We start from the raw sequence: 14,302 nt of genomic DNA, 5'->3' as shown, positions 1-14,302 counted from the left end.
GCGTTGGCGTGTGTTGTACAATGTACAAAAAGCACTAAACTCCTCTCCTCTACTAAGCTGCAATAAAATATTACCACCCTTCTAATAGTTCTGAAAATCCAATAAAGTCCTGTGTAATACGTCAAGGAAAGGAATGCTTGAAGACGGGTACCAGAGCACTGTCACACAAGCATGAAGACTGGTCCCAAACAGCAGATCACTGTAAAACTCATCTCTGCCTGGAAATGTACTGGTTTATTAAACTGGACGTTCATTCAACCTCAACATCATATATGCACAAAACCAAAAGAAATAAACCCATAACCCATTATATATAAATGGTTATTAAGAAAAGGGCTTGTGTTATGATGATTAGTTATTTTGCTGAAGCATCTCACAAGGCTGTCAGCTCTGTGACTCTTGTAGATCTGTAGTCTCAGTTTTAGATCATCTAGACTCTGATATAGCTAGTAAAATACCTTTCCTGATAGATGCCGAGAAGTAGCAAAATATTCAAAATATTTAGATTTTAGAGTTCTACAGTAGGCAAATACCTGTCTGGTTATGCAAAATGTAGACAAGTGTAGAGGATTACACATAAGTAGGAAAAGCGAACTTTAAACACAAAATGGGAAACACTGATGGAAGAAGTTACATAATCTAGGTGTTTATGTTCATACATCACTTACGTCCTCTGGGCAATGTGGGAAGTCCAAAAAGTCCAATAAAAAGTTAGTTAAAAGCACAGACTTTATATAAGAAGATTGTTTAAACTGCCCTATGCACTGGTAAGACAGGTTTTTAGAGCCCCATTACCTGTAAAGCGTTTTTGAGTGGAGTGTCCAGAAGAGCGCTATGTAAGTGTAAGCAATTATTATTTATTATTATTAGAGTGGAGTGCTCTGCACAATTATGGTTACATAAAAAAATATACTGCTGCTCTAGAATCAGTCTAGAGAAGAGCACCCGGGACTTAAGGCAATGTCCTTAAGTGTGAGCTTCTCTAGACTCAAAGACACACACATTAGAGGGCACAAGCGTACAAGGAAGTGTTTAAAACCGGGGAGGCGCTTCGTCACTCAACGGCCGTATAAAACAATCTGCCCAACCATGGGGTTCAAGCCAGGCCACTGACTACCTGTGGAGCAAGGTGGAGGAATGGGCTTCTCTCGTTTGTCACCTGTAATGCTCCCACCAGGCTTTGCCCATGGGACAGAAGCACATCATGCATGCAAGCTGACCTCCCTTACCGATGCTGTACTCCTGCACCTTGCTGATGTAGCCGTACAGCGGGCAGTGTCCGAAGATGACCAGCATCACTGCCTGGTCCTGCGCCAGCTGCACCACATGGGCAGAGTGCCCCACCACAGCGTACTGCTCCTTGGCTCGGGGGCTCAGCAGCACCCAGGACTGGTTCCGCACGTGGAACACCCACAGCTGGTTGGTGATGTTCCCTGTGGAGTCGATCTTCCCACCATACATGTAGATCTTATTCTGCACAGGGGACAGAACCACAGAGAGGCCATCAACACCAGAGCACACCTAGGCCAAGCACACACGAGCCACACCTCTCTCCTGGGGTGCTGAGGTCACTGCTGTTGAAGAGTCAGCGGCTCTGAGTTGCCAAGGGAACTGCAGTCGATTAGTTAACAAGCAGGGTCTCCAAAGCAATTAAAATAAGTAATGGGATCCATCATCTTACATGGGTAAAATTAAACAGCACATGCAGGAAATGACACAGTTGAACAGTAAAGTGAAAAGGTAGTTAATGTTATACATCTTTTACTTAACAATGCAAGACAAAGTAGAACAAATTCTCCTTTACCAACGCCTCTGCAGCAGGGTGTGTAACAAGAGCGATAGGGGCAAAGAATCACAACAGAAGCGTCACGCCCTGGATCTGAAACCCCAGCCCTCTAGTCCTGAGTCAGAGCCTTGACAAACAGGAGTGTCTCTGCCACCTCTGGCAGCATTATCTCTTATCTCAGACCAAACCCTGAGAAATCTCTCGACTGCAGTAAAAGAAATGGACCTTTCGCCATGATCCAGGCTCCTCCCTGCTCCACAGAAATATATCTGTGAGGGTTTCACTCTTTGGTTTCTCATTCATTCCTTGCCAGTTAAAGCTACAGTAAACATCACTAGCACTGGCAGACACTGTAAAACTAACACTAACCCACATCCTCCCTGACCTCGGACACTCAAGTGTTTCAGTGCCTGGAGAGACTGAGTGACACACCTCAACAGTTCACAATGAACAAGAACAGCTACACACAACAAGAGAAGTGGATCTTTAAAATAATCAGCCAAATCAGAATCCGTAACGTGAGAAAAGAACACTTCCAACTCTGTCTATAGAATTGAGTCCTGTTCTTCTCACCTGGGCCTTAAGCTAGAATACAGACAAGCAGGTGGACACGCAGTACGCCAGACATCCCTTGATCGTGTCAGCACATCCCAAAGTTCCCTCTAACTGAAGGCACAGAGATAATCTCTAACTAGGAGGAACTTCAAGATCCATGTGCTCTTCTCTTTTTGGAAATATGTTTCTGCTGGGACCAAAGATCAACTAAAAAAATCTTGCATGCTTCCAGCTCTAACATGCACAATTACATTGAACTATATCGCTTTGAATTATATATTTAATGTAACACCTTTCAGGATACACCATCATTGCAATTTGCCAGTCCGAGGAAGAGAGTTTGCGTGGATTGTGATATCGGACCAAAACACAAAGCCTTCTGTTCCCCACCCTGCTGTCCAACATGAAGAGCAAGACCAGGAGCAGCCTTAAAGGCTCAGAACCACACCTCTGTAAAACCTTGAGGACCCACTGGGCAAACAGGTGCACAGCCTCCAGTGGGCTGGAGGAGGCCGACATTAGCAGCGTCGCCACCACTGTCTCTATTAAACTTGGATGCACCGGCAACGGCATCCTCCCGAGCGGCAGTCCTGCACTTCCCAGGAACACCAGCCAGAGGACACAGGTGGAAACTAAACTTTACGCAAAGGGATGTGGGAGTCTGGAACGAGCTACCAGCCATGTTGTTGAAGCAGATACCCTGACGTGACCCTGACCAGTTCACTTCTAACTCCCAATCGAGCAGGACGGGCAGAACAGCTCCCGCAGTCTCCAAGTGAGAAAGCACAGCAGGCCCCTGGGGACAGAAACAGCAGTCTGAAAACGACAGAGTCAACATTAAGAAGCACCACATCAATACCAACTGGGAGGACACTGCATATGGGACCATGTGGCAGAAAACCATCCAAAAGAGACCTTTGCCAGGTAGACGATGATGAGATCTTTGCCAGGTAGAGGATGATGAGCGATTAAATGCCAAGGAGGATCATCACACGGGCCGGGTGCACGCTGCAGCAAGGCCTACAGATCCCGGCCTTCTCCCCAATCTGACCCACAAGCAGGACCCGTCTCCCCTTGGAGGTCCATCGTACTCAAACCCGAGTGACCACCAATGATGACATCATCTCAAGGCACTGTCATATGTGCTAATTCAACTAACTGAAGCAAAGTACAACCTACAAAAAAAAAGTCTAAAACTTCATGTTTTGTTCACATACAATACTGTTGAAATATCAGTTCAGGCTAATATTTTCAAAGAATAACCAGTCTTTCATGACTCCAAATCTGTAGGATCCAAGGGAGTTCTACTATCGTGGTTTTGTAACCCAGAGGCAGTTTTCTCTACACATACCAACACATCTCCACTACCATTCATTTAATTATCTGTAAAAATATCAAATCATTTCACTTTCCCATCTCCAGAGGGAGCCAAAACACTCTGTATTCAGCTGTGTTATTAAATCTTTTCTGCCGGACACTTTCCCTTGCCAACACTGCGCACCGCTGGTACTTATTTACATTTTATCGATTGTTCTATCTATGTTTGTCTTCTGTGCTAGACTGGTATAAAGCCTCTCAGCCAGGTCATCATTATACAGGAGACATAATTCAGGATAAAGGAAGAAATGGTAATCATCATCATAAGCAGCAGCAGCAGTTATGACTCCTATAAAAATGGCACAAAAGCATAGCAGTAACACCCCTGTTGTCGTGTCCAGGAAGCTGCCCGGTACCCCACAGAAAGCCAGGGCGGTCAGTACCTTGTACAAGGCCAAGGAATGGCCGTATCTCCCCGTGACGGAGTTCACCGTCTGGTTCAGGGGCAGCCACTCCTGAGAGCTCAGGTTGTACCTGTCGGGAAAGAGGAGCAGCTGTTAGTGGGCCCAGCCCCAGCGCAGCACAGCGGGACCCTCAGTACTATTCCACTGCATGGGCCTGTTAACCTGCTGGCGCGCTGTTTGGATTCTCCTGCAAGCAAGCCCGCACATACGACAGTACCGAGAGCCCCAAGGCCCGTCCCGGCCACCGGAGACCAGTGACCAGTGACCAGTATAATAATGTATAATGTTTCTTTATTAGCCCTATACAATTTCTTGCATTAGGAATGCGTCTTTTCGCATACCCCAGCTTTTTTTTCTCCAGGGAGACACAGACACAGAGACAGGGAGAGAAGCTTAGGGTCAGAGCGCAGGGTCTGCCATTGTACGGCGCCCCTGGAGCAGTTGGGGTTAAGGGCCTTGCTCAGGGGCCCAACGGAGTAGGATTCCTCTGCCGGCCCAGATGCAGATTCTTTTTGTCAGCTGATTCTTCCTTTTTTGTGGTGAAACAGAAGGTCACCAGCAGGTTCTACCTGCATAAACTCAGATCCACACATCACTTAAAACACAACTAAGTGACTGCTCTCTGTATTGCATGTTAAGTGTTGTCTTGGTGTGCTTGCCTATGTGTTTCCTCTCACACCACACTGCTTGAGCGGGCTGTTAAATCGCAGAGGCGCCGCCGCAGAGGGACACAGAGCCAGCGGACTGCCGCGTCTGTGCGAGAAGCAGGCCGGAGCAGTACTCACGCTTTCACCATCTCATAGTCCGAGTAGTTGAACATGTATCCCCCAATCACCCACATGACGCCGCCGTCCACCGCAGCCTTGTGCGAGGCACGGGCCAGGCTGCGCACCGCGTGCTCCTCGCGCCGCCAGAAGGACTGGTTGGCCGGCTTGGGGACGGAGCAGTCTGGACCTGCAGAGAGCAAGACGCTCAGATTACCGCCGCCCACCCCAGCACACGCAGCTCTGATTTTTGCCTTTAAAGCAAGCTCACATACTAATGAGGCCCGATCGATTTTCTGCATCCGGCACATCGGTTCTGACAGGTGAAATGGGTCACATGGCGACTCGGCCTTAATGTAAGCATCATGCCTGCAATATGTCTGCAGCAACTCCTCATGAGCACCAGAGCACAAGGCTGTAGTGATGAGAGACCCACTGTAATAAGAAAGCCCCAGCTGAATATTATATTAAAACACTCAAACCTCAAAAACAAAATCAGCACTTTAGCATCTTCGGTTTCTAATTCCACATTTCTTTCACTGGCACGTCCCTGTTGTCCCTCCTTGAGTTTTCGGTCAGGTCTGCCCCGTGATCAAAACAACGTCAGTCCACACGGGAGGTGACCCTGAACCAGGGTCCAGCATAGCCGTGCGGGGGGACCCAAGAGACTGTTCTCAGCACAGTCCTGCGGAGCGGCTTACTCAAAACTAACACTGTTTCAACTCGCAGCACCAAACCTGCATTAAAAAGCCCTTTTCATACTTGAAAAAGACGACTCGTCAGTTTAGGGATGCATTTATTTACTAAAAGCCGAATGAAGAGCAACAGGAAAAAACAATGCACCTTCCCCGTACCCTTCCTGTGACATGGCAGTGTGGGAGAGGCAAGGCAGTGTGGGAGAGGAAGGCTGTTTCTTCATCAGCAAGGGGCACAGAGGGCACCTTGCTGATGAAGAAACTGAACACGGTGTGAACTGCAATGTTCAGCTCAACCTGAACAACGCTGCATCCTACATGATGTGGCTACAAATCAGTATTGTAACGAAAGACATCTTCACTAAAACAATCTTGTGAAAGACCATCAACAAAACACTCGATTGTTTCATTCATGAACAGTATCGTTGACCTGAGCAGCAGGTACCAGCTGGAAGCCTGCTCCTCTAGCAGCGGTGTGCTGTGTAGACGCCACACTCAATGCCCACCTTGCCAGTCGGCGTGGCACAGGCAGCCCCTGGTGCTGTTGGGCTGGCAGGCGCCACGCTTGGGGAAGCCGCAGTCCTGCTGGCAGTAGGGCACATCGCAGGCCTCGCCCTTCCAGTGCTCCGCACACTGGCAGGACACTCTCACGCCCCCCGAGTCCGCATGGCAGACCCCATGCCCAGAGCAGTTATTGGGGCAGGCGTTGATTCTGGATGCAGAGGAAAGGGGGCAAATCAGTCAGCAGGAACAGCAGGAATCAAGCTCAGAATGAAGCTGTCTCATACAAGAGCAGATGAAAGGCAAAGGTTAATGATAAAGATTATTCTTCTCAAAGAGCTTTACAGGTAACTGGGATCCTCACCACCAGTGTGTCCGTACACTCAGTTATCAGTGGGGAGGAGAACAGAGTGATAAAGGGTAACACTCCTACCACTGGCGATTTTAATGACCGCGGAGATTCAGAACATCTTTTTTACGTCTCATCTGAAGGACGGTACCTTTTTACACTCTAGTGTCCCCATCACTATACTGGGGCATAAGAAGCCACACAGACTGCAAGCCACACAGACACTAACACCTCTTCCAGCAGCAGCCTTAGTCTCCCCTGCAGGTACTGTCCAGGCTCGTGCCTGCTGAGCTTCAGTGGGATGCTGGTGGTGAACTGCAGGAAAATATAGCTGCTGCTAAGATTATTGCCAGACAGACACGGGGACACTGCCATGCTGGAGAGGCAGTTAGACACCAGCGCTCGGGCCTGTCCCGTTCCTGACACACTGCACCAGCAAAGCCGACCAATTATCAAAGCGGATGTCACCGCCCCAGACTTTCTGTTTATTCAAATGTTAAGGATGCAGTGCAGACATAACTGATGGTTACTCTGATCAGACTAGAAGCTTTTTTCTTTACCGGAGGCCATAGTTTCAAATACAAGAGACACTCACGTCTACAGTACACCAGTTCTTGGACTGCTTGTCTGAAACGCTCCAAAAGCACAGATGCAAACAAAGTTTATGTCTGTCTGGCGGGGAAAAACAAGATTTTGTACATAAAAGAGGCTATAAACAAGACGATGGCATTCCTGTTAGTTGGTTCATACCAAAAGAAAGAGAAAAATCATTCTATCTCCTTTTGACTCTGTAGAAAGACCTGGAATGACTCTGGATTAAAACCATGGTGCCTCAAGACATACAAAAAAAATCTAGTTCACCCACAATGAGAGACTAAGAAACCAAATGAACAACAATGATAATTCTTACTATGAAACTAAATGTCTTCTTGGCAACTACCGCCCATAAGGATTCCTAAAGTTCTTACACAGACAGTACCCTGAACAGAGACAGCACACAACCAAGAGAGAGGCAGCTTACTTATGAAACCAACTGTTCAAAAACCAACCATGAAACCCTGTTACTTAGATCGCAAAAAAAAAACTGTCATGTCTTTGCTATTTCAAGCTACTGTTTAAAAGATTGTTATTGAACAAAATAAAGATCTGAATACCAGTGTCCCTGTTGAAACTGAACATAAACCAAGACCCCCCTTCAATGCTTCTCACGCACAACAGACTCTACCCTCACAAACTGATCTGGGGATCTCTCCCTGACATTTTTTTAAAGAAACTAGGATATTGGCTACAACACCATGGTTGGGAAGCTTTTTCTGGACTACCTGCTTAAGGCAAAGACGTGGCTCCTGTTTCTAGTTTTAAATGCACTTCTACACTCCATCAACAAGACTGATACCACTTTCCTGAGACTTTAAAAGAAATCACAAATAAGCAATGGATTTTACAACAAATTTGAGCACAAAGGAGCTTTGTACCTTTATAAGAAAACGCTGATAGTGTAACATGTCCAGAAATGTATGGGAAGGCAGTGTGCAGACAAGGACCCCCTAGTTACTGAGGTGAGTGGTACTTGTGTGTGTAGCGTGTGGGCATGCAGAGATGGGCAGCCCTACCTGTAGGAGATGTTGAAGCCAGTGAGGTTGTAGGCCGCATCACTGAAGAAATGCAACAGAGCAAATCCAGACTTGGACACCACCTCTGGCACAGTCTCATTGGAGTAACGCTCAGGGACGATCAGGCCACTGCAAGGCAAGAGGATTGTCAATGTTACACATTCTGTCTTCTTCCCCAACACCCAGGTATGCTGACCTCTTCCCCAGACACAGTGAGACCCTGTCTTCTTCCCCAACACCCAGGGATGCTGACCTCTTCCCCAGACACAGTGAGACCCTGTCTTCTTCCCCAACACCCAGGGATGCTGACCTCTTCCCCAGACACAGTGAGACCCTGTCTTCTTCCCCAACACCCAGGGATGCTGACCTCTTCCCCAGACACAGCGAGACCCTGTCTTCTTCCCCAACACCCAGGGATGCTGACCTCTTCCCCAGCTGACAAGAGGGGAGGCACCATCACAGGGGCACAGACCCCAGTCCACTCAGTATTCACTATAAAGTATTATTAGTTATTGATGCTGAAATTACTACATCCTACACTGATGCATCATTATTTTCTGGTTGAATTTTTTTATATTGTTCTTCAGTTCCACGGATGTATCTTTTGTTCATAGCAGATTTTTTAGAAGGAATGACTCAAGCTCATGCACAAGGTAAGTCCCATTAAATCTCAGTTTTCAAGGGGAATAGTGCAACAACTGTCACATAATGTGAACTGGAGATACCCCAGTGACATCCATAGTCAAAAATTATATAACACTTTACAAAATATTAATATATTGCTGTCTAACTTTTCTTAAATGATGAGTATAGTGACATTCCACAATTTATGTGATGCCCACAGAACAAGAAAGTCAGGAAGTGATTTCTGATAGCTTCCCAACATACTGTTCCAGTGACTCAGTACATCCTTGAAGGACAAGAACACAAATAAAACTCCCACTGCATTCCAACCTGATCCATTTAATGGCTTTTTAGTTCTAATAATCTTTATTTAACAAGAGTGATTATTTTCAGAAAGCCATTCTAGACGGATGACTGAAGTCAAAATAATGCTGACTGCTTTTCTTGCTCCGTACAGGAATCTGTGGTTCCTACCACCTGAGATGGACCAAAGCCGTGTGCAGAGGAATTACATTCCCTTGGCACTCCAGCCACTGCATCCGTCAGTCCCTCAACATTTCGCTCTGGACAGAAATAAAGGGCCTAACTAGCACAAGTTTAACAGCACAGACTAATGTCTTCTGCTGAGGAGGTGGAAGCTGAAAAAGCTAACTCTCTTGTGATCACTGCTTCACATTAAACACAAATCTCTGGAGTTCGAGTTCAGAAAGGCTTTGAAACAAACCTCCTAGTCAGTGATTCACCTGTTTCACAGCACATTCATTCCCATGCAGGTGCCCTCCTCTCTGTTCTCCATTTGCTCACACGCATCTCACAAACGGCAACCATTAATCGTCCAGTTCCATCACAACTACTGATCGTTAAAGAAATTTCCAAGTCCTTAGGGTTCAGCTGGCAAGTTTACTGCATTATTGACTTCTGCACTGCACGCTCTTGAAATCCACCTTGTGAATGCTATACGGCATGACTTTCAGAACAAAATAATAAGCATGGTAAAGTGCACATACACGAACTCCCACCCTCCTCCCAATCAGCACCAGCCCTTACCCTGGGGGAGCCTTAGATGGCTACTTCAAAATAAACAGGCAGCCTGAAATAAGCTTTGCCCTTTTAACTGCAAGCAATTAAGCACACTAATCTCTAAAATGCCAGGTAAGATCTGTGAGAGGAAGGATGGGAAAGTTCCATTCTCATTTGAAATGGTGGACAGGCATTTGTATTTCGCTAATGGGAGTTTTTCCACTAACACTTTAATACCACAGCCTCAGGGATCTCGTTCGGACAATAACTATTTCTGGAACAGAGCATGCTTTGGCATGGATTATTTCAAACAACTTGTCAAAGTAACTTTCTCTTTAAAAAGTACTTTTAACACCAGAGATTTGTATTCAACGTAAAAATAGTAATTTGATGTGGAATGATGTGAAAGCAGCTGAATCAAAGCAAAACAGGTAGGGCTGAAATTCATACCTACATATCAAAAGGTGCTCTGAGAAAGAAGGCCTTTCCTTTAAACATCTTTTACACTTATTTCTGTGAGCACCTAACGTCCTTCTGTGTTGACAGTGCTGAAGAGAAGCCCAGTTCACAACACTCTGGTTCACTCACTACTTCCCAGCAGTATCGTCTTTAACAAAATGGGCAATACATCACTAAAGGAGACGTGAAGTTGAGAAGAATGCACAGGCCCTCGCAGGGCAGACGGGACAGGAGGTCTTCAAAGCGATTGTGAACACTGGGTGGCAGGGTCAAAAGAAGTCAAGGAGTGTCCTGGAAGTCTCCACGCTACAGCTCCATACCAGCTATGCAACACAGCTACAGGTACTTTGCCTTCAAAGAGTCGCTTAAAAGCCTGGTGGCAGGCCTGGCGCCCGGCAGAAATAACCGAGTTCATACGGCATGAAGGTCTGTTACCGTGCTGAGCGCATGACGCAACCCTTCTGCCACTGCGGCCCAGGAGCAGAGGAATCCTGACGGCACAGGAGAAGTGAGAAGAAGAGCTTCCATGTTTATAGGGTTTGGTGTTCAGGGCTGTGCCTGGTTTATAAAGTGCCCGTGTTTCAGAGCACAGCCAGTGAAGAGGTGTGCAGGTGTCTGTGTGCTCCGCTCTCTGGTGATCTATGTAATAAATTCTGAAACTCACATCGACTTAGTCCATGACCCCTTGCGTCCTTCTCCATTCAAATCCTACTGATTTCAGAAAAGCTTGTGGAAACTATCAATTCCCACTTTATCTGGCATAACTGATTCTGAGACGGAAGCCAGGCATCTCCATAGGATGTAAAAAAAGTGAAAGGTTTTAATAATCAAGACTCCATGATTAGCTTCATGTACTGTAAAGGAAATTACTGACATCTTTATATTTTTTTTAATCAATAAAAAAAGTGTGAAGAATCACACGCAACTAAACAGCACATTTTATAAACGCAGCAGTCCATCCTGACCATGATGATGTCAGAATACAGAAACGCGGAGGCTTTTCAAGCACATGGCTGTCTTTGCGCTGAAAAAACAGAACTGATGTATTTTTGAATCACGAATTTACTTACATTGATGAAATGTCACTTTTAGTACATGCAAAAAAGGAATTCTGAAGGTATTTCATTCTGGCACAGTAACACAAATACCATAATAATAATTCTTTGCACTTATACAGCCAGTTGATTCAAAATATGAGGAGGCTGTGTTTGTGCAAAGGATCTCAAAGTGCTTCAGACAAAGAAGGGGACCCACTGCAGCTCAAGGGCAACAACCACCTGCCACACAAAATAAGGTGGAGATGTCAGAAATTTGCAGGAATTCAAGGGTTTAGCCAGGGCCCCAGAGTTAAAATCCTGTCTCTAACAAGCAGCGCCATGAGATCTTTAATGACCCGTAGTCAGGATCCGTTTGCTGTCCCATCAGAAAGCTGTGTCTCCAGTCACCCTAGTCCAGAGGGCAGGACGCCACCTACTGGTCCACTTGCAGCAGCTACCCAGTAGACAGAAGGGTCCCAGTTTGGACCCGGCTCAGCCTTGCTCAAAGAGCTGATGTGCCTGTACCACAATAGAAAAGAGGTTTTATGAATAAGTCTTTATTCTATACATCCCCTTAATTAAATCCTGTCACAACTAAATCTGCATTAAGCAAATCACATCTGATCCTACATAGCGGTGTGCTGCATCACACAGTGCTCCCTGAAAATCCTTATTTCTGTCTAGTGCAATTTTAACAGACAAATGCTCTATTTTTTGTTCAGTTGTATTATATAATAATAACTACTCAGTTATTAACTTGATAAACCGGTCAACATTAGGCTCAGTACAGAATCAAACACTTTAGTCTTCAGACTACGGCACACCTAAGCTCTTTCTCCCCAGTCAAACAACACACATCGCTCTGTACCACGCCCTCAATGCCTGTCCCCAGCCGGGCTCGGAGCGGTTTGCAGAGTGCTAATCCTCTGGGCCTCCCTGCCCTCTGGGTTAACCTTTCTTCCTCCCAGGAGGCCTGGATCCTGCAGAGGAACAGACCGTGTGCATCACAGCGCAGACTCCAGTGAGGACTGACACTGAGCAGCTCAGACAGGGCTAATACCTGGATTATGAGCTCAAGACCAAAGGCACATGGCAGCTCTCAGCACCGGTGAGCCCTGGAGTACGTCCTGCGCGGTGCTGAAGGAAACGAGTGCAGCAACAAGACCCCCCCCCACATGCACAACACCTTCACTGCCTTACCGGCAGCAGTCACTCCTGCTCCTCCTCCAGATACCCCTGGCCATTACAGGTAGAGTAATAGTAAAGTAAAAGTGCAGCTGCTTTTTGTCCACTGCCTTCAAAACAGACAGAGCTTATGGGGAAAATCCCATTAGACGCTCACTCACACTCATGTCTAGAGGAAGTTTATGGAATCCGAGAGGCCTAGATGTCAGGAAAGGCCAGGAAATCAATTGGATTGCAATGCACAGACTGAAATTGCTTCTCCCTGAAACCTTTTTCTAGTTCAGGAGTTAGGACACTGCAAAAACTGAAATTTTGAAACAAACAGTATGTTAGCATAAGATATTTTACAGACCTCACCCTTCCACATTATCCAGCTTATGACTGGTTCCACTTTTGGAACGGCGTCACTCTTTTGCACCACATTTTCTTGGCTTCATTAGAATTTTATCTAACTGGATATATGGACGGGTATATACTGTCCTTGGGTCCCGAGTTTCAATCTGGACCTTCTATGTGGAGTCTCCATGTTCTCATCTGCACGGATTCTTTGAAGGGCGTTCGCTAGGTTAATCAGTGTCTCTCGTCTCTTCAGCTCTGCGCCACCTCAGCCCTGACCAGGAATAAGCACCTAATAATGAATGATCAAGTGGATGGATATAGGGTTAAAAATATGCCTGCAATTTTATTTTCACTTGCATTCTTTCAGGTATTATTTTTTTCTGAATATTAAAAATTCTACTGCATGGATTATATTTTTCCCCAATTATATACCGCAGTAAGTGTACAAACTGATAGTATGAATTGATTGATACAAATTGATGGAAGACTGTCCATGATTTATCATATTTAAATACACTATAAACGCATGACTTAGAGGGGAGTAACCATTGGGCACATTGCTGTACAGTACTGGGAAATGCTGTATAATCTTGTAAAGTGCTCCGTGGCTCTATAGCAAGTAAAGAGAGTGAGTGACCTCCACCATGACAGCAGACAGGCTGGAGAGGCTGGCAGTGTTTAAGATGGAACCCTGTGAGCTCCTCTGCTCACAAAGACAAACAAAATCAATTTGCCCAATTAGCACTGTCAGCAAAATGACTGAAGAAAACTGCAAGGTCATTACTTAGAAAGGAAGGAAGTTATCTGGAACCAAAGAAGCAGGAAAGCTCTGCCTAGCCCTTCGTGTTGAATCGCGCTGCAGCCCAACTCCTGGGATTATCAGGGACTGCTCGCTCCTGTCAGCAGCTGGAGACATCACAAATGCCCACGGGATTGTTCAAAGCAAACACTAAAACTGGTTAGCGGGCTGTGATGAATTTATAGGGGGGCCAAGATGCAACAACCTTGTAAAGAAAATGCAAACTGAGCTTTAGTGTGAGTACGAGCGTGTCTGCCCGTGATGGACCGGTGTGCTTTGCACCTATTGCCTGCTGGGATGGGCTCTGGCTCCCCACCACCCTGAAACAAGTTAAATACATAGAACAAGGATGGATGGATCTTGTTTTATATTGGGACACTTCCTATTCTGTTGCAAACATCAGACTGACAATCCCTGTTATTATTCACTAAAACCTCCCTCTTGGGTCTTTCGAAAACATTTTTTTTACCTGTGCTTTAAATTCAATCTATTAGTTTGATTCTGACCTTCGTATAACCATTTTAGAGCGCATTTTCTTCCATTAAAAAACTTTTGTTTTTTTCCTGAGCATCTGTTCCATTAGATCCTGACCAGAAAGGGCAGTGGTAGCAGATGTGCGCTCCTTTCACAGAGCAGGACTGATCAGGACACTGGGATAAACACACACAGCAGCCCAGCGATAGCACTGCTCTGGTGAGGATGAACAGCAACACAGGGCATCAGGCAAGCAAACAAGCTGGTCTCAGTACCTGTACTGCTTTTTTTACATGAGTCCTTAGTCAGGTTAAAAGTTGC

At 45.9% G+C, this 14,302-nt stretch overlaps 1 protein-coding gene across 2 annotated transcripts in view; it reads right to left on the bottom strand.

Annotated features, from left to right (window-relative positions):
* The window catches only part of atrn (attractin), a 151,434-nt gene that overhangs the window by 98,827 nt on the left and 38,305 nt on the right, over positions 1-14,302 (bottom strand). For both annotated transcript variants that reach the window (XM_006629110.3, XM_015343835.2), the window contains exons 4-8: positions 8,045-8,173; positions 6,088-6,293; positions 4,908-5,076; positions 4,102-4,192; positions 1,230-1,473 (exon numbers count right to left, since the gene is read on the bottom strand). In XM_006629110.3, coding sequence (XP_006629173.2) covers positions 1,230-1,473; positions 4,102-4,192; positions 4,908-5,076; positions 6,088-6,293; positions 8,045-8,173 — 839 coding nt within the window. The remainder of the gene's footprint in view (positions 1-1,229; positions 1,474-4,101; positions 4,193-4,907; positions 5,077-6,087; positions 6,294-8,044; positions 8,174-14,302) is intronic.

The sequence above is a fragment of the Lepisosteus oculatus genome, chromosome 1, assembly GCF_040954835.1.
Source record: "Lepisosteus oculatus isolate fLepOcu1 chromosome 1, fLepOcu1.hap2, whole genome shotgun sequence".
Lineage (NCBI taxonomy): Eukaryota > Metazoa > Chordata > Actinopteri > Semionotiformes > Lepisosteidae > Lepisosteus > Lepisosteus oculatus.
This window is presented reverse-complemented; position numbering and strand designations above follow the sequence as displayed.